At 41.2% G+C, this 19,633-nt stretch overlaps 2 protein-coding genes across 9 annotated transcripts in view; both read right to left on the bottom strand.

Annotated features, from left to right (window-relative positions):
- The window catches only part of LOC122930979 (ABI family member 3 binding protein), a 407,440-nt gene that overhangs the window by 148,696 nt on the left and 239,111 nt on the right, over nucleotides 1–19,633 (bottom strand). The window lies entirely within an intron of this gene.
- Nucleotides 1,112–19,633, bottom strand: part of LOC122930980 — a 33,865-nt gene continuing 15,343 nt past the window's right edge. The window contains exons 4-11 of one of the 2 annotated variants that reach the window (XM_044284800.1): nucleotides 12,305–12,382; nucleotides 8,565–8,636; nucleotides 6,856–6,927; nucleotides 5,785–5,859; nucleotides 5,329–5,400; nucleotides 3,015–3,089; nucleotides 2,299–2,370; nucleotides 1,112–1,298 (exon numbers count right to left, since the gene is read on the bottom strand). In XM_044284800.1, coding sequence (XP_044140735.1) covers nucleotides 1,167–1,298; nucleotides 2,299–2,370; nucleotides 3,015–3,089; nucleotides 5,329–5,400; nucleotides 5,785–5,859; nucleotides 6,856–6,927; nucleotides 8,565–8,636; nucleotides 12,305–12,382 — 648 coding nt within the window. In that variant the 3' untranslated portion in view covers nucleotides 1,112–1,166. Of the gene's footprint in view, nucleotides 1,299–2,298; nucleotides 2,371–3,014; nucleotides 3,090–4,253; nucleotides 4,317–4,661; nucleotides 4,737–5,328; nucleotides 5,401–5,784; nucleotides 5,860–6,855; nucleotides 6,928–8,564; nucleotides 8,637–12,304; nucleotides 12,383–19,633 lie in introns of those variants that run through there. The other variant, XR_006388198.1, reaches the window with a different exon arrangement.

The raw sequence follows: 19,633 nt of genomic DNA, 5'->3' as shown, positions 1-19,633 counted from the left end.
TACAAAGAGATAAATAAAAATGCTATAGACTGTATGGTCTAATAAAAAAAAAAAAAAAACAAGTGGAGTATTGTATCCAAAACATATATCATTTATTATAGAATATAAAAAATGGGGAACAACGGAATGTTGTAATACAGTACACGGAGAAGCACAGAGTGAGTCAATTCAAAAAGACACCATGGAAATACGCAAAGTAATGCGCAATTGGGTACGGTCAAGTGTGAGGCCAAGCTAGGGCTCTGGGAAACCAATGAGATACTACGTGTGCTGTTCACCCAATTAAGGGTATGGTACACCCAGTACCACAAACAGAAAGTAAACCCAGAGTCGTAGCTACATACACTAATGATGTAAACATCACCATCAACCCCATATAATCATAATAATGACCAACCTGGGGTGGAAGTGGATGTAGATGATACAATAAATGTACATAAATAGTACCATAGGTATACGCCTAAGTGCATGGGACCCGACAAGAACACGTACAAGGGAACCATACACAATATGAGTCAAGCTAAATGCAGACCGTACCTGAAGTCATGGTGAAAGTAGAAATGACAGTCCCGCGCCCAGGGTCTGTCATTTCTACTTTCACCATGACTTCAGGTACGGTCTGCATTTAGCTTGACTCATATTGTGTATGGTTCCCTTGTACGTGTTCTTGTCGGGTCCCATGCACTTAGGCGTATACCTATGGTACTATTTATGTACATTTATTGTATCATCTACATCCACTTCCACCCCAGGTTGGTCATTATTATGATTATATGGGGTTGATGGTGATGTTTACATCATTAGTGTATGTAGCTACGACTCTGGGTTTACTTTCTGTTTGTGGTACTGGGTGTACCATACCCTTAATTGGGTGAACAGCACACGTAGTATCTCATTGGTTTCCCAGAGCCCTAGCTTGGCCTCACACTTGACCGTACCCAATTGCGCATTACTTTGCGTATTTCCATGGTGTCTTTTTGAATTGACTCACTCTGTGCTTCTCCGTGTACTGTATTACAACATTCCGTTGTTCCCCATTTTTATATTCTATAATAAATGATATATTTTTGATACAATACTCCACTTGTTTTGTTTTTGGTTTACTCTGGATGTGGTACAAGTGGTTACTATAGCTGTCTTAATTGACAGAGCTGCCTTGTTGTAGGTTAATTGTATGGTCTAATCAACAGATCTTGTGAAATATTATGGAAAAGGAATTGTACCACGTATAGAATATGACGCTTCAGTCTTAACAATATTGCCCTGTGTTGCAGAAGTATGCCGACTTCCAGTGAATGCTGAAAGATAAATTCCAAAAAGGAAAATTTAATCTACCCAATGAAATTCACGCATGCTTGCAATTCTATAGAAAGTGAAATGCTAAAGTTAGAATCCTTTGAGGCAGATGGATCAAAGTAGAAACTTTCAAAATAACTTTCATGGATGCCTTAATACTTAGAGTCCTCAAGAACACAAAGTTTTGTCATTTCCAGTTTTACACATGGAGTTTACATGCCATTTCAGATGCACTGTTATGCATTCACAGGACTCTTCTGCTGACCTCACGAAACATTAACAAAAAATTGATATTGCTGCCTCAAAGCATAATATGTGAAAGCAAAAGACTCAATATTTTACTATATATAAGTATTCTTCTTAATGTACAATTGTCTGCTCCAACACTGTTGGAACAGATTTGTAATTATGTGTCACAGAAGAATACCTAATTTTTACAGACAGTGGCGGCCATACAGTGGATGCGGCGGAAAGGAGTTGTGTGGCAGCAATTATGGACTGTCTGCTGCATTGGATGATTGCATGGACTAGTTCATAGATGGACGGCATCTTGGATACGGTGATAAAGTGAGCAGTATTATAGATGGACTTCATGTTGGAATCTAATTGACTGTATTATGTGATCTGCTTGTTTACTGACATGTCAATGAAGTATGTGCTGGATTCTGGGATAGACTGGACTGTATGCTGGAGAAGACACAGTATTGTGTGCTGAACTGTGGAATGGATGATATAGGTGCTGGACCGTGGGATGGATTGTGTGATGGACTGTGAACTGGATGTCTGGTATGTGTAATGGACTGTTGGACGGACTAAGATTTTACCTGGATAGGATGATTCAGTCTTTATACGCTGGATAGGGAGAAGCACTATATTAGGTGCTCGGCCGAATGCATTTAGGACAGATAGCATGCTTTTAAGCAGATAGATATGCTAAGGGAATGTATGATGTCTAATGACAATAGAGCGCTACAAACAAAAGCGCCCTAAGGCAAACATTACCCGTGGTTGTTTTTGTATGAATATGGGTGGGCAGAGTACTTTGTCTGGCTGAGAAAACTTGGCTTGCAGTAGCTAGAGAAATATTGAAACAGCTCATTAATAGCATACATATCTAATACATAAACACACAAACCTATTTTATACACTAATCACAACATAAAATCCAGTTGCTGCCATTTAATGCAAATTATACCACAATGTACGGCTGAAACCTACTAAGCACATTAGAGAATACAGACTGTGCCCGATTTACATTTCAGGAGCCTGTAGGTACAATATGGTCAGATATCATATATTCCTTATCAATAAAAAAATGCAACAAAACAATTCCCCTTGTCCAAAATGAATCTTCTATACATTTATATTATAACCAGACAGCCAGGCGAGACTGTTTAAAACTTTGGAAAGATAACTAGGAAAGTGTAACCATAGAATTACTAGTTAGTAGAATTTTTTATATGGCCCAAAAACTAAATGAATAGCAAATCAAGCACTAAGAGATTGAAAAACACAAAGGTGGCCCTATGCTTTCATTGTAAGCTGGATCTCTCTGTAAACTTGTCATTCAATGGTACTCGGCTATAAAGCAACAACAAATAATGCCATATGTGCCTAAAGAAGGTAAAGGTAAAAAGATGGTTTCAAACTCTTTTTAAGAATGCTGACTATAGCCTAACATTTAGTTTTAAACTGTGAGAAGGTAAAGGGAACTATACCAGATACAGAAGGAGGTACTTCAGTACTAGTAATACTTTTAAATGCAGTCTGAATATGCTGACTTTCTGTGAATGCTGAAAGAAAAAATCCAAACACAAACAATTAATCTCCTTTTGAAATGATGGAGTGGGGCACATGCTCACGCTGGTAACAAGTATAATAAGCTTATTTGGCATCATTGAGGTGGATGTATCAAAGTAAGCAACTTTCACTAGTAGTATCTTTCCTATTCTTCTGTCAAGAGCCAAAAAATTAAACCTCACCTGCAGTAACTCAAGTGTGCTTACATTCTAGTATTATGTGTTCGGTTTAAAGTACTTTAAATGGGCTACAGAAGCTGTTTTAGGCTAACAGTGTATGGAGCTGGAGGCAGACAGCTCAACACATTGTGTAGTGGCCGTGGTGGGGTACTATGGCTCAGGTCTCATTCAAGTGAATGGGTGCTGAGCTTCAGTACTCTGGTGCCTGAAACTACACAGTCAGGGGTGTAGTTAATGCGGCCTGGTGCAAGGGTTCAACTTGGGCCCATCCGTCCCTCAGTGCTTTCTGGCCAGGCAAAAATTGAAACAGCAACCCCCTATGTCAAATTCATGACCTATCCCGTTCCCTCCAGCCAGAGGTATAACTTGACTTGCATGAACTTTCTATAATACTGGTGTTTTCTTATGCGGCACAAGGGGCCCCATCAGGCCCAGTAGTGACTTCTACCTCTGCACCCCCTATAGCTATGCCCCTGTACACACAATGTATGGGGCATTCTGATCAGTGAGGGTGCCAGGTGTTGGACCCACACCGATCTGGTATTGGTGACCTATCCTGCTAAGATTTTTCCTGCTGACTTTATGTCGAGACTTTACAATTTATCATTATCATGGAGAACTTAGTTTGATATCTCTTCCTCAATGCTTCCAGTAGCACAATGTGTGGAGGCAAAAGAAGCAATAAAGTTGTCTATAGGTATTCCTCTCTAACAGTAGTTCGGTTTACTCTGATCTAAATAATATGGTAAACCCAAGTCATAGAAGAATACCTACTTCAAACAGATAGGGGCAGGCTGATTGGATGGCCATACAGTGACTGCTGCTGAAAAAGAGTTGCGTGGTAGCAAGTATGGATTGTGAGATGAACTGTATGCTGAATGGATTATGATATGGATTTGAGCCTTTGAGAAGAAATATCCACTGTATGCCATGCCATTACGAAATGACAGTACCGCATTACAAGCTACCAAGTTTTACCCATGGTTGTTTTTGGTTGCATATGAGAGGGCAGTTTTCTTTGCATAATTTGAGTTATTTTATCTGGAAAATACCAATTAAAAAATACCATTTAATAGTATAACAGAATGCCTGGACATGGAAACTATTCAAAACTAAACTAAACTAATGTAACTGAACACAACTTATTATAAGCCATCAATACCAAGACTTTCTAAGAAATCACAAATTCTATTTTTTTTTTAATGTATAAATATTGTAAACAAAATAATTTGTGCAAAAATTTTATGCAAAGCTAAGCTACATAAAGTTTTGGTCCCTCAAAGTATATGTAGAACTGAACGTATTTACGGTATTAAAAAATATTAAGAATGCCGACATATAAGCTAGCCTCAGCCTTTATAGTGTGATAAGCAAAGACAACTGCACCAGAAACAGAATGAGATACTTCAGTCCTAGCAATACTTTCATATGTAGTATGAATGTGCGGACCTCTTGTAAATGCTGAAACGAAAATTCCAAATATTAATATTTAATCTCCTTTTGAAAGGATCGAAGGGGGCACATGCTTGCATTGGAATGCACAGAAAATTCTTATTGAGGCAGATGTATCAAAGCTATAGAGACTTTCAGAGATGTTTTTAATGCTCTGTTAAATTTTAAATACTTGAGTCTCATAATATTAAACCTTATCGGTTGGGGTTGGTTTTCAGTTCTATACATCCAGTCTAAATGACTTACATTATCCTAATGACTTCACTCTAGGAACTTTGTTTGATATCTCTGCCTCAAAGCTTCCAGTAGCACAATGCGCGAAAGGGCAAAAGGAGCAACTACTCTTTCTTGTGACTCCTATGCTAATAGTCCCAGCCACAAGGAGATGAAACAAAGTACAATAATTGCATAGAAGAACACCTAGTTCAGAAAGGCATAGGCTGATTGGATCGCCATACAGTGAGTGCTGCTGACAAGTTGAGTGGTAGCTAGCGTGATTGTATGATGGACAGATCATGTGCCTTTAAGCAGAAACATATTCTATAAAAGGCATGATAGCTAACATCATTATGCAATGATTATATAGCGCTATAAGCGTTACCCATGATTGTATTTCTTTGAGTATGAGGGGGCGATGTTCTTTGTTTTGCTGGGAGATTTTGAGTTGCCATAGCTGAAGAAATATGAAACCTAGCTGATGAGTATTATAAAAGAAATGCAGTTTTATAAAATATCCTAGCACAAGCCAAGTAGAGGGAGTGACAACCAATTATACATATACTGTACAAAATAGTACTCGAAATCTATACTTTAAATGAAAACAGCACCCTACAAACTAATCAAACCTCTTAAGAATTCTACATATTGTAATGAAGCTAAACGGACAATGTTATAGCTGAAAAGACACCTGAACAAAACGAATATTTGTTTTAATTACTAAAATGTGTTCAAGTAAAAAAATGAATGTGCATATTGTTTCTTTAATGCAGTGAAATAAGGACAGCCAGTATATATTGAATTTAAGACACCCGAAATATTGTGAAATAGTAAAATATACCAGATACAGAAGGAGGTACTTCAGTCCTAGCAATACTTTCATATGTAGTATGAATATGCTGACCGCTTGTGATCGCTGAAAGAAAAGTTCCAAATATTAACATTTAACCTTTTACTTCAATGCTAGCACGTACCACATGCTTGTGTGTGCAATTAATATGCTTATTAGAATGTATTGAGACAGGTTTATTCAAGTAATAGAGACTTTCACAAATATTAGTTTTTTTTATGTGAAGCAGTCAAATTCTACAAACGGCACAACACATGTAACGTCGCAAAAAAACTACCTTGAGTGCCGTTACACTGTACAGTTTTACATGGCCTAAAGGACTTCAAATGGGCTCTCTGGAAACGTTTAAAAAAGACCACAGGCAATCTGTTCTAGATTGTGAGCAGCACTGGTTGCCTCCACGTGTAGAGCTGTCCTAGGGGGGTGAGAGGTGGGAGCTCACTACACTGCTCTGCAATAGATGGTATTCGATCCTGCCCATGATATGCCATCATGGCTGAGCAGCCTGACATGAACGCTTGCCAATATGTAGAATATGCAAGTGTCAGAGCATAGTGAGGCAAAGACAACTGTGCAAGTGAAGGCAATCAGTCCTGCTCACATTAAAGGATAAGATGCTTGTGGCCATTTGAAATAATTTTTGAAGAACCACTATAAGAACCTTCAATGATTCATTGCTTAAACAGCTTGATTTGATATCTCTGCCTCAAAGCTTTCAGAAGCACAATATGTGGAAGCAAAATAAGCGATGTATCTTATGTATAGGTATTCTTCTTAAAGACACCAATATACAATTTTCCATGTCACCATTTTTCAAGAAGAAACATGAAGTAAATTGTAATTGTCGTAAAAGAATACCTATTTCTCAAAGACATAGCTAGGGGGACTGAATGGCCACGTAGCGGATGATGCTGCTGAGATACAGTAGGGTCATGTGGTAACAAGTAAAGCTTGTGAGATGGACTGAATCGTGTGCTCATAAGCAGAGAAATGTGGAATATAGCATGATGTCTAATGCCAGTATGCAGAGATAAGTGAGCGCTAGAAACTACCAAGCTTTACCCGTGGTTGATTTTGTTCGTGTATGGAAGGGCGGGGTAGTTTGTCTGGCTGGGATACTTTGTCTTGTAGTAGCTAGAAAAATATTACAGTTAGCTCAGCAATGGTAAACTATAAGTATATTTTTACAGTATCTAATAGATATAGATGTTCTATAGAAATACTCTCTATACTACTAGTATTTTCTTCAGTAAATCAATAGTTCATGTGCTGTACAACTAAGAGTACAATTAATATTATAAGCATTAAAGATGCCCAATAGTAATGTAAAGTACAGAATGCTACAAAGTTCTAGCACATTAAGGTATACGTTGAGTGCTTTGTGCGATCAGGGAAGTTGTACAAATAAAAAAGTCCTATATAAAACTTCACCTCAGCGCTGTTCCCAGTTTCCCTAAATATAATTGACACAGGTATCTCTTTCTTGGGTGATACCTCTTTGCATATTCATTTCCCATGGAGCACTGTAAATAAGTCTCCATACCATGAAGCACTTATAGTAAGTCTCCATTCAGGGCTGGTCTCTTTAAGGAAAATCAGCACCCTGCTTGAGCAGCTTCCAAGGCATTGCACTGAGCCAGCCAGAAACCCACTCCATACTGATGAGGGGCAAGCACCCTGGAAAAGCTGTCTACGGATGGATATTTGGTTTTGCTATATTCCTTGTCAAATTCCAAGGCTTGTTGGAAAGTTGGATCTTGACTTGTAGAGAGCCACTTCCAATAGTGGTCCTGGTGAGATGGTTCTCTTTCTTGGGAGATACCTACTTGCATATTCATTTCCCATAGAGCATTGCCAATAAGTCTACATACAGGACTGATCTCTTTAAGAAGATTCAGCACCCTGCCTAAGCTTTTTGTTACTTTTACGTGCGTGGCTTGGGCAGTTACTGCTAATTGCTGGGCTGTACCTGGACTTGTCACTTGAAACAAAGATGTAGTCCAGGGGCAGCCTGGAAATTAGTGTTCACCATGGTATCCACACTTCAAGCTGCACATTTAATAGTACCCTTAAAGGGGTTTTCCAGGATTACTATGGGATTTAACACATATACATATGTTAGTTGCCTAGCTCATATAGATATGTACATCTTCCCCATGTTTTGTTTTTTTTATGTTTTTTTTATTCTGGACTCTCTTGACCCCTTTCCCCCATGTAAACAAATCCATATAGATTATTTCCAACCTGGATGTAGCATTTCCTGTTGCTGTATCCAACCAAACCCATGATGCACCTCTCCTTTCTCTGTCACCACTTCAGCACCACCCCTAACAAGGCCCAGCTAGTTTATAGCATCTCCCACCAGCTAGTTACATAGACACTCCTCTATCACTGCCCCTAACACCCAGCTAGTTTATAGCATCTCCCACCAAGCTAGTTACATAGACACTCCCTTATGATGGCCCCTATATGGACATAAGAAAGAGCTCCATGGACATGTGATCACAGCCCAGAACTGAAGATAGGAGCAATACAGGTAAAAGAAGTACATTAGAAAATTACAGCTACCTTCATAAATGATTATTTTAAAGGATGTGGATGCAAATTACTGTATAAAACACTTTTAATGTATGTATAGTTGGTTATGGTTTACTGTAATAATTACTCTTAGGCAACACACTTCCTCAGATGAGAAACAGAAGTGAATGTATCTTACAAAATTGTTTTAGGACTTAGAAAAAAATCCCCACAAATATGAAAATATAGTTTACCATAGCGAATCTGTAGCTTTTCCAAGATGGGCATGTTAGTGGGAACATAAATAGGCTGCTTCTCATCTGCAGCTGAAAAATATGTTCAGAACAGTTATGTAGTACTTTTAGAAGAAGGTATCACAAACACAAGACACAACACAAAGTAGAGGTGGCATTTCACACTGTTGGCCAATTAGAAGTGTTGTCCATTTACAGTCACAATGGGAAGGGTTTCATTCCCATTTACAAGTCGCTATAGGGTATATTCACATGCTGTGGTCATGTCAGTTTTTGATGCAATTTCTCCAAAATTGTAACAACACAACAGAAACTTGTGAATATTCCGCTACAGTATTAGAATTAACGGGAGTGAGTAAAATTGCTTCTATCTCTATTAATAGTATGGGGATCAAAGAAATTGTTAGTAGTTGCTCTACCTTAAAATTGTACATACTCACTGGTCACTTTATCAGATAGGCATGCACCCTTCCTTATAAATGCACACATCTAATCAGACAATGAAGTGACAGCTAATGCATATTAGCAAGACATGCTCATGACATTTGTCATTTAGATAAATCAGAATGGAGAAGACCTGATCTGACTGATTTTAATGTGGAACAGTTATTGTGATCAGATCATAGAGACTGAAGATTGTTCTGTGAAAATTTACGCGCAACTGTCCATAGAGTTAAGGCCTCATGCACACAAGAATGTCCATATTGTGGTCTGCAAACCATGGATCCATAAAATAAGGATATCTTCCATGTGCAATCCACATTTTTCTCACTCCCATCCCTAGAAAGGACTATTCTTGTCCGCAATATGGAGAAGAATAGGACATGTTCTACTGTATATTCAGAAAAGACATACAGATGTGGACAACACTATGTTGCAGTCAGTTTTTTGGGGGAACCCATACAAATAAATAGGGCGAAAAAATGTGTTTTGGACATGGATGCAAAATATGGTCTTGTGAATGAGGCTTTAGAGAGAATTGTCCTAGAGAGGCACTGCTTGGATTGATATCTGCCATAAAATGTACTGATCTTGCTGTGTGAGGAAACCCATCTTTAGTAGATAAGTGCCTTGTGACATAGATACATTCTGAATGTATATTTCGGTAAACCATTCATTATAATCTGTTCTATCATGATAACTGAAAGGTTTTCCCAGACAATGGTTGCTTTTACCTAAAGTTGTCAGGTGTTTTTTTAGAGGCAAGAGTGGCCTCACTTGTGGTATATCAGTGGCTACTGGGTGAATTTGTGGTGAAAAATCTAAACTAGATTAGCAGAAACTATAATTCCAGCTAAACAGACATGGAATCTCTTGGAAGCAGGTTTGTTCATAACAGCAAATATTTGTGTAGAATTTTATAGATTACAAACAAAACTGCAATATTAAAAATGAAACACTGTCTGTACTATATCTACAGTAAAAGTATTAAATCTAGTTCATTGTCTTGATTTGCAAATAAATAGTTTCTTTAGACAAAACTATAGAATTGATATAATAATTAGCTGTGTAATTAACAGAAGAAGAAAATGTGAAAAAACGTTTCCGTTCCACAATTTTTTTTTACTGCTCCTTAATTCTCACAATAAAGCACAAACTTGCAATGGAAAAAAAAAATCCACCATAATTACCATATGTATATGTTGAGCTTGCATGCCCAGGAGACATCTCCATTGCTACATCTTGAGTAGCTGGGGATGATTAAAGTATGCAGGTTAAAGAGTTGTCCAGGCCAGGACCTAACCTGTGCCCCATTAGACTGAGCAACGCCTTTCAGTGAAAAAGCTTATTAGATCAGCATGTTAACTTCTTGAAATTCTACTACGAATGACCTTTCAATGGGTTGTTCTCTTAAGGCAAAAGGTTCTCAGTGGTCCTAAGGGAATCCAAAAGCCAGACCTGTGCTGTCAGCTGATTGCATTTTTAAAGGACATCTGTCAGCAGATTTGTGCCTATGAAACTGGCTGACCTGTTGTATGTGCGCTTGGCAGCTGAAGGCAACTGTTTTTGTCCTATGTTCATATGTGTCTGCATTGCTGAGAAACATGATGTTTTAATTTATGCAAATGAGCCTTTAGAAAAAATGGGGGCATTGCTGTTATACTTAGAGGCTCAGCTCTCTCTGCAACTGCCGCGCCCTCTCCACTTTGATTCACATGGCCAGGCAGTGTAAACTTGATCACGCCTGCCTGGTCTTATCAATGTTGCAGTAAGCTGAGCCTCTAAGAATTATGGCAACACCCCCGTTTCTCTTAGAGGCTCATTTGCATATATTAAAATTTCATTTTTCTTAGCAATGCAGGCACATATGTACATGGGACCAACACAGATGCCTTCAGCTACCTAGTGCACATGCAACAGGTCAGCCAGTTTCATAGGTACAAATCTGCTGACAGATGCCCTTTAAGGAAATATGTTGTAGCTGTAAAGCGTTTAAAGATGGGATATCTGTGCAATAGTAAAGGGATTGTCCACTGGTCCCACAACAGTCTTTGGTTACAAGCTGCCAGTGATGACATGCTGTGGCTACACATGACCACTGCAGCCAATCTGGGGCATGAGAAATCACCTGTTGTACACTTGACATTATCATGTGACCACACAGGCCACGGATTGGCTTCAGTTGACATGTGCTGTTACAGCATATGTTCACTAGCCGCTTGTGAACAAAGACAAATGGGCCACTAGAGCATCAGTGGCCTAGGTGATTCCATGCCATATTACTGGAATCATCATGCAACTGCTGAGGGCAATGATTGGCTGTAGTTGACATGAGCCATTGCAGCATAATATTACTGGCAGCTTGCAAACAAAGAGCAGTTGGAGACTGTCAGAAAATTTGTGCTGAACTAAGGAAACGAATGCTTATTTTGTTATTGTATAACATTTGCAGCCCTTTTTTCGGTAACCAACCCCTTTAAGAAGACAAGATTTTAGGTCAGGAGTTATTGAAGAGTTGAGATATAAGGCCTGTTTGAGCCATACTAAATATGCTCCCTCTGCATTTCAGCAGCCATAATGCTTTTATTTTTCATTGATGTGGTTGTATGAGGCCTTCTTTTTTTGCAGGAGACATTTTTTGGCACTGTTTGGGGTTATATATACATTACCGTGTATTTTATATCTTTTGTAGTGTGAATATAGAAAACAGCTATTTCCTTTTTTAATAAAGTTGCAAATTAATTCTTCAGGTTCTTACAAACATGTGGATACCTAGTAAAGTCTTAGAACATGGCTTGGAATATAAACCATATCCTGAGTCTTTTTCTTAAAAAAAGTTATGGTTGTCATTTTCTAATGGAAAAGACTCAGGTTTTGTGTTATATCCCAAGTCATGTTCTAAGGCCTGTTTAAAGGGATAGAAATTGACTTATCGTTATCTAATAGGTAACACAATAGAGTCAGCTTTTTCCTCGTGTATAAGAGCTTATTTACATTCCCAGTTACATATGGAGGCACACAGAAATACTGTATAGGTACATACCAGGCTATGGGTGATATATAATGGATTTGTACAATACAGATCCATAAAGTGTACATGAATTAGGCCTAAAACCAGCTGTAAACTACTCCTACCATTCACGTTCAATGTACACTGTGTATGTACAATGAAATGTTTCTTAAATGAATCTATTAACTTCTGGCTTTACGTATTGTATTTATTTTATGAAAACAGGGGTTAAATTTATCAATAAAAGCAATACATTTAGCAGTGGCAGACAAATAGAAACTCTCTTTACCCAGTGTGGTCTTTTGCTGTTCAGGAGATGTGTGGACAGTCGATTGTGGGGAATCAGTGGATACTGGCTGCTCCCGCCCTAAAAACGGTCATTGCTAAGCTAAGTTATATCATGAATATAAGTAAACATTACTCTTTAAGATGAGAACAGAATTAGTACCAGTCAGGGGCGTAGCTATAGGGGGTGCAGAGGTAGCAGTCGCTACTGGGCCCAGGAGGCTGAGGGGGCCCAAAGACTTTTGTGCTGTATAGGAAGACACTGGTATAATAGAAGGTGGAAGGGCTCTGTTATAGATTTTGCACTGGGGCCCAGATTCTTCAAGTTACACCTCTGGCTGGAGGAAAAGGGGTTTGGTCAAGAATTTGGCATGGGGGGGGGGGGACGTTTCAGTTTTTGCCTCAGGCTGAAGGAGAGCTATGTGCTTCCCGGCCCCTGGCCACAAAGCACTGAAGGAACAAGGGCCCAAGCTGAACCCTTGCACCAGGGTCCATGAGCCTTTAGCTACGCCCCTGGCACCAGTAGAATATATTGGACACAATCAAGATCACATTTATAAGCTTTTCATGCAAATACAAAAAATTCAAGGGGTATAACTATTCATACCCCTAATGTTTGTAATGATTCCATAACTAAATCTACACTATCTACGTGTAGGATATTTTTATTGTATGTAAGATTTATTGAAACAAGCACTGTTTGAAAAACATTTTTGAAAACTGACTAAAATAAAAACATTCATTGTTGCCCATAGCAACCAAGCACCTTAAAGGGGTTCTCCATGATTTAACAAATTATGACCTATCTCTAGGGCAGGTTTACAATATCAGATCGTTGATAGTCCAAAACCGCACTGATAAGCTTTTCTCGACCAATGGAAGCAACATTGAAGTAACCAGCTCTGTCCACTTCCCAATGGTGCCTATGTATAGCGATGGAGCTACTCCCGAACAGCTGATTGGCAGGGATGTTGGGTTTTGGACCCCAGCCAATCTGATAAAAAATAATAATCTTGAACTAGGAGGCAGAGGTCAAAGTGGAGTAAGAGGTTCCCGGAGGCGGTGGATGTGGCGGTGGAGGTGGAAGCAGCGGTGGAGGAGGTAGCCAACTCTGTTTTTTGTTTGTTTTTTATTTACATTTTTTTATTTTTTTATTTAAAAAATTGGGAAGACCCCAAAACATTGGGAAATAGAAAAGAGAATGCAAAGAGAAAGTGCGCTGGAGTATAACAATGGCTGGGTGCAGCCGGTATACTTGTCTACTCAGCACAAGGTACAGACAAGTCCTGTGGGATCCATGCCTGGTTCATTTTAATGAACGTGAGCTTGTCCACATTGGCTGTGGACAGGTGGCTGAGCTTGTCTGTGATCACCCCCTCTGCCATGCTAAACACACGTTTGGACAATACACTGGCCGCAGGGCTGACCAGCACCTATAAGGCGTAAAGGGCAAGCTCAAGCCATGTGCCCAATTTGGAGACCCAGAAGTTAAATGGGGCAGACCCATCAGTCAGTACGTGTAGGCGTGTGCACACATACTGTTCCCATGTTGCTGAAATGCTGCCTCCTGCTAAGACGCTCCATATCAGCTGGTGGTGCTGGTTGTTGTGGCGTGCTGACAAAGCTTTTCCACATTTCGGCCATGCTAACCCTGCCTATTGAGGTGCTGGTGGTGCCCCAGCTGCGTTGGCGATTTCTTCCTCCTCCTCTGCCTTCCCCTTGTGCTTCCACTGAGCCCCCATTGTCAGGTGGGAATGCCTTCAGCATCGCATCTACAAGGAGACATAGAAGTGGGATAGTAACGCTGAGGATGACATCATTAGCACTGGCCATGTTGGTGGAGTACTCGAAACAGCACACATGTCACACATGTCCCACATGGAGGCCCACTCGTTGGTGGTGAAGTGGTGCTGTTCCGCAGAGTGACTCACCCCTGCGTGCTGCAGCTTAAACTCCACTATCGCCTGCTGCTGCTCACACAGTCTCTGCAGCATGTGCAAGGTGGAGTTCCACCGTGTGGGTACGTCGCATATTAGGTGGTGAGCTGGAAGGCTGAAGTTATGCTGACAGGCGAGCAGCAGCAGGGTGAGAACGGAAAAAGCGCGCAGAGACGGTCTGCACTTTCTGCAGTAGATCTGAAATCTTGGGGTAATTTTTCTGGAATCTCTGCACCACCAAATTCAGCACATGCGCCAGACAAGGGATGCACGTCAAACCGGCTAGGCCCAGAGCTGCTACAAGATTTCGCCCGTTATCGCACACCACCATGCCGGGCTTGAGGCTCAGTGGCACCAACCACTCATCGGTCTGTTGTTCCATGCCTGTCCACAGGTTCTGCGCAGTGTCGGGTTTTTCCCCCAAACAGATGAGTTTCTAAACTGCCTGCTGTCGTTTTACCCTGGCTGTGCTGAAGTTGGTGGTAAAGGTGTTACGCTGACCAGATGAAGAGGTGGTAGAGGATGAAGTGGGGTAGGAGGCAACGGGAGGCAAAGAGAAACATCCTGCAATCCTTGGTGGCGGAAGGACATGCGCAAAACTGCTATCCGCCTCAGGCCCAACCGCCACTGCATTTACCCAGTGTGCAGTTAGGGAGATATAGCGTCCCTGCCCGTGCTTACTGGTCCACGTATCGTTGGTTATGTGGGCCTTGCCACAGATGGTGTTGCGCAGTGCACACCTAATTTTGTCCACCACTTGGTTGTGCAGGGCAGGGATGGTTCGCCTGAAAAGTAGTGGCGGTTGGGAACCAAGTACTGTGGGACAGCCACCGCCATAAGGTTTTTAAAAGTCTCCATCTCCACCATACAGAATGACAGCATTTCAAAGGCCAGGAATTTTGAAATGCTGGCATTCACGGCCAGGGATCACGGGTGGGTAGGGGGGGGGTACTTCCTCTTTCTTTTCAGTGTTTGGGAGATGGACAGCTGAACGCTTCCATGGGACAGTGTGGAGATGCTTAGCGATGGTGACAGGGGTGGTGGCGTTGCTGCTACATCCTCTGTTTGCTGGGTGGCAGGTGCCACTGTCACTCCAGAGGTGGAGGAAGAGGCCGAGACTGCAGCAGAATAGAGAGCAGGAGTAACCTGAGATCTTTCATGGTTTTTAAGGGTGTTTACTTCACTGCAGCTCGTGCTTTGCATTTAGATGCCTGGTCATGCAGGTGGTGCTCAGGTTTAGAACATTTATGCCTCGCTTCAGGCTCTTATTGCACAGCGTGCAAACCACTCAATTCTTGTCGTCAGCACATTGTCTGAAGAAATGCCACACCAGGGAACACCTTGGAGATGGCTGTGGAGTGCTCAGTCCCTGGGTGTGGTAGGCAGTAGAAGGTGTACTGGCTAGAGGACAGCCACTCTGCTTTTTCACCCTGCTCCCTTTTTTGCTGTGCGGCTGGCGCTGTGTGACCACCACCTTTTCCTCCGAACTGCACACGTTACTTGCATGACCTTGATTCCATGTGGGGTGTAGGACCTCATCGTCCTTCATATCATCTTCCACCCACGAGACTGCTGCATGACTTGGGGCTCAGACTGCTCGGCTGATTTGCAAGGGGATGAGGTGAAAGACAGATGCCCATGGGCTGCAGGTGCCAACTCTGCGCTTTCAACAGGTGACTGGGTGGGAGACAATGTGAAGGAACTGGAGGCACTGTCAGCCACCCAATATACTACCGCCTCTACTTGTTCTGGCCTCACCATTCGTACACCGGTATTCGGGCCTACAAAACAACGCTGTAGCTGGCACAGATTGACCACATCCTCTCCCTGCAACAGGAGCTCCACCAACACCAGCAGCTCCACGACCAGGGCCACGTCCCTTATTTGATGCTCTCCTCATTCTTTGAGTTCACCCACCGAACTAACTGACGGATTAACTATATTAATTTCCCTGTCACTTATGCAATGCAGGTGTACTTCACACAAAAATTGGGTATATTTCACCCACAGAACTAACAGACAAATTAACTATGTCAATTTCACTGTCACGTATGCAATGCAGGTGTACTTCACACAAAAATGGGGTATATTTCACCCACTGAACTAACAGACGGATTAACTATATTAATTCCCCTGTCAGGTATGCAGTGCAGGTGTGCCTCACACCAAGAATGGGTATATGTCACCCACCGAACTAACAGACGAATTAACTATATCAATTTTCCTGTCACTGATGCCTTGCAGGTGTACCTCAGACAAAAAATGGGTATATGTCACCCACCGAACTAACAGATGGATTAACTTTATCAATTTCACTGTCACGTATGCAATGCAGTTGTACCTCACAGAAAAATTGGGTATATTTCACCCACCGAACTAACAGACAAATTAACTATATCAATTTCACTGTCACGTATGCAATGCAGGTGTGCCTCAGACAAAAAATGGGAATATGTCACCGTCCGAACTAACAGACGGATTAACTATTATATATTTGTGTCAGGGGTACAAAGATGCTGGATTGCACCCACAAAAAAGTCGCTATAGGTCACCCACAGAATTAACAACCAGATTAATTATCATATTTCTGTGTCAGGAGTGCAAAGATGGTATATTGCACCCACAAAAAATCTTTATACTGTAGGCCACACACAAAACAAATAGCCAGAGTCCTAACTCTCCCTCAGTTCAGCTGCCTGCTTCCTGTCCGTGCAATACTAAGAGCTGATGGGTGGTGCTACATGTGATGCAGCTTTTATAGAGGCTGGGTCACATGATGCACCGGCCAATCACAGCCATGCCATTAGTAGGCATGGCTGTGATGGCTTCTAAGTGCCTACAGCTTAAAAGCGTGTTGATTGACAGCCCTGCAGCCTTTCAACAAGCTTTATTAAATGCCCAAACACCGAACTCAAGCCCAAACTTTTCCGGCAAAGTTCGGGTTCGTGTCCGGGTACCCGAACTCTCAAAGTTCGGTACGGACCTGAAATTTACAGTTCGGGTTCGCTTAACACTAGTTACTATCGTTAAATCTTGGAAAACCCCTTTAAATTTTTCAAGAGCATTAAAAGAAATGAAAGGTTGCTACAGGCAGCAAACACAGTTTTACACAGTTCTATAAATATTGCCCCACTTGTACTTGCCAAGACACTGAAAGGGAGAACCCATGCGCCCCAGATACATATTTACAGAAGGATAAGGTCTGCAAAAATAGGATTGTCTGCATGTGGATCTACTCCTGAACCTTAATCTGCATCACTCAAGTCAATAACCTGCAAAGTAGCAACACATAGTATGAACTGAACCTAAAGGGAATGTATCATCAAAAACGGGCCTACTGTTTAAACCATAGGGGTCATTCATCGAACTGGTGTAAAGTAGAACTGCACAATAAGATTACACCTTACATTTTGATGGCTCCATTGGAAAAAAAAATGTGGATTCTGATTGGTTGCTATGGGCAACTAAGCCAGTTCTACTTTACACCAGTTTGATAAATGACCCCACGTTTTTACATTAAACATTTAATAAAAAAAGTTTGATTTTTGTTTTCATTTTTCAAGTCACTATATCTAAAAGAAATCTAAAATTGTGCAGCTTTCACACTGATCACTAGGCCCAATAGTATGTTGAGACTTCCTGTTCTGAACAACTTTTCAGTTGCATTATAGTCACAAACAGGATTACAGGATTTGATCAAAGTGGGGTCTGCACTTTTCATTAAACTGTTGGTGCTAGTGAAGGACTTAGTAGTCAATCACACTGTTCAAGAATTTCCCAGGACTCAAATTGAATAATACAATTAAAGTATTAGTTTATTGTAAAAATGACATCCAAAGATCTGATCCAGACATATGTATATTAGCTTGGAATAACAAGCATCCAGGATCACCACAGAACTTCCATACGACAGATAATGCCGCTGAGGAAGGTCCTGTTGGACCGAAACATCTGGTGTATGATTAATATTGTGGTTATTCCAAGCTAATATACATATGTCTGCATCGGATCTCTTGATGTCATTTTCACAATGAACTAATACTTAAATTGCGTTATTCAACTTGAGTGATGAAAAATTCTTGAACAGGCAGAATTACAATGACAGATGTCACCTCTGTATGGATAACACAGCTGTCATGTCTGTGTCTCGGTCCCAGTGTAGTTTGCCGTGACACGTCTGATGTGCATTCAGTTGCAACGTGCAATGTGTTGTTTCTGCATGTTTGTGCACTGCTCCCTTTATCTTTGTTTATTCCCAGTCTGGTGTGTGTGGGGTTAGGGTATGGATCTAAGTATGTTCTGGGTGTGGCCTCATGGCTCTACTTATTCTGGCGCTGTGAGTGTGAGGTAATTGGTATTCCTGCCTTAGTTGGTGATGGAGCTTTGCTCCTGTCTGGATATTCCATCTGTCCAGTGTGAGGGCCACCTAGTTAGGCCTATTGCACACGACCGTATGGCTTTTTCAGTGTTTTGCGGTCCGTTTTTCATGGATCCGTTGTTCCGTTTTTTGTTTCCGTTGTGTTTCCGTTTCTGTTCCGTTTTTCCGTTCCGTTTTTGCGTATGGCATATACAGTATACAGTAATTACATAGATAAAATTGGGCTGGGCATAACATTTTCAATAGATGGTTCAGGAAAAAACGGAACGGAAACAGAAGACATACGGATGCATTTCCGTATGTGTTCCGTTTTTTTTGCGGATCCATTGACTTGAATGGAGCCACGGACTGTGATTTGCGGGGAATAATAGGACATGTTTTATGTTAAAACGGAACGGAAAAACTGAAATACGGAAACGGAATGCATACGGAGTACATTCCGTTTTTTTTGCGGAACCATTGAAATGAATGGTTCCGTATACGGACAGTATACGGAACGCAAAAAACGGCCAGTAAACAGGAAAAAAAAACGGCCGTGTGCAATAGGCCTTAGACAGCAATGTCTCTCCAATATCTTCCCAATGTTTCTATGTATTCTACCTTACCTTCCCTTGTATATGTTTGGTGTGGGTTATGTTCAGGGTCTGTTGTATGTCTGGTTTTTGTTCCATGTCTGGACTGTCGTTGGTGTGTATTGTCCTGCTTGGATGCTAGATGTTCCCCCTCTGTCTGTGCCTTTGGTGAGAGGACTCCTGCGTTCCCCGGAGGGGGAACTACAAGTCAGTGAGCAGCTCTGCCTGGTGCTGTCATGTATCCAGTTCACATGGGGGTCCAGGGTGTTATTGGTGTTGGTGTTCCATCCTGTTGCTGCGGCAGGTAAGTGCTTGTTGTTTAGGTGCGTAGTTGTTTCACTGGGTTCTTACCTGCCGATCAAGTTGCTTTTCAGTATCTTCCCCTTTTCTTGCAGCTAGCCAGTGGAAGACTTCTGGTTCATCCTTCTGGTGGAGGAACTGGTTGT

The sequence above is a fragment of the Bufo gargarizans genome, chromosome 3 (genome assembly GCF_014858855.1).
Source record: "Bufo gargarizans isolate SCDJY-AF-19 chromosome 3, ASM1485885v1, whole genome shotgun sequence".
Taxonomy (NCBI): Eukaryota; Metazoa; Chordata; class Amphibia; order Anura; family Bufonidae; genus Bufo; species Bufo gargarizans.
Note: the sequence above shows the minus strand (reverse complement) of the source record. Positions and strands in the feature narration are given on the sequence as shown.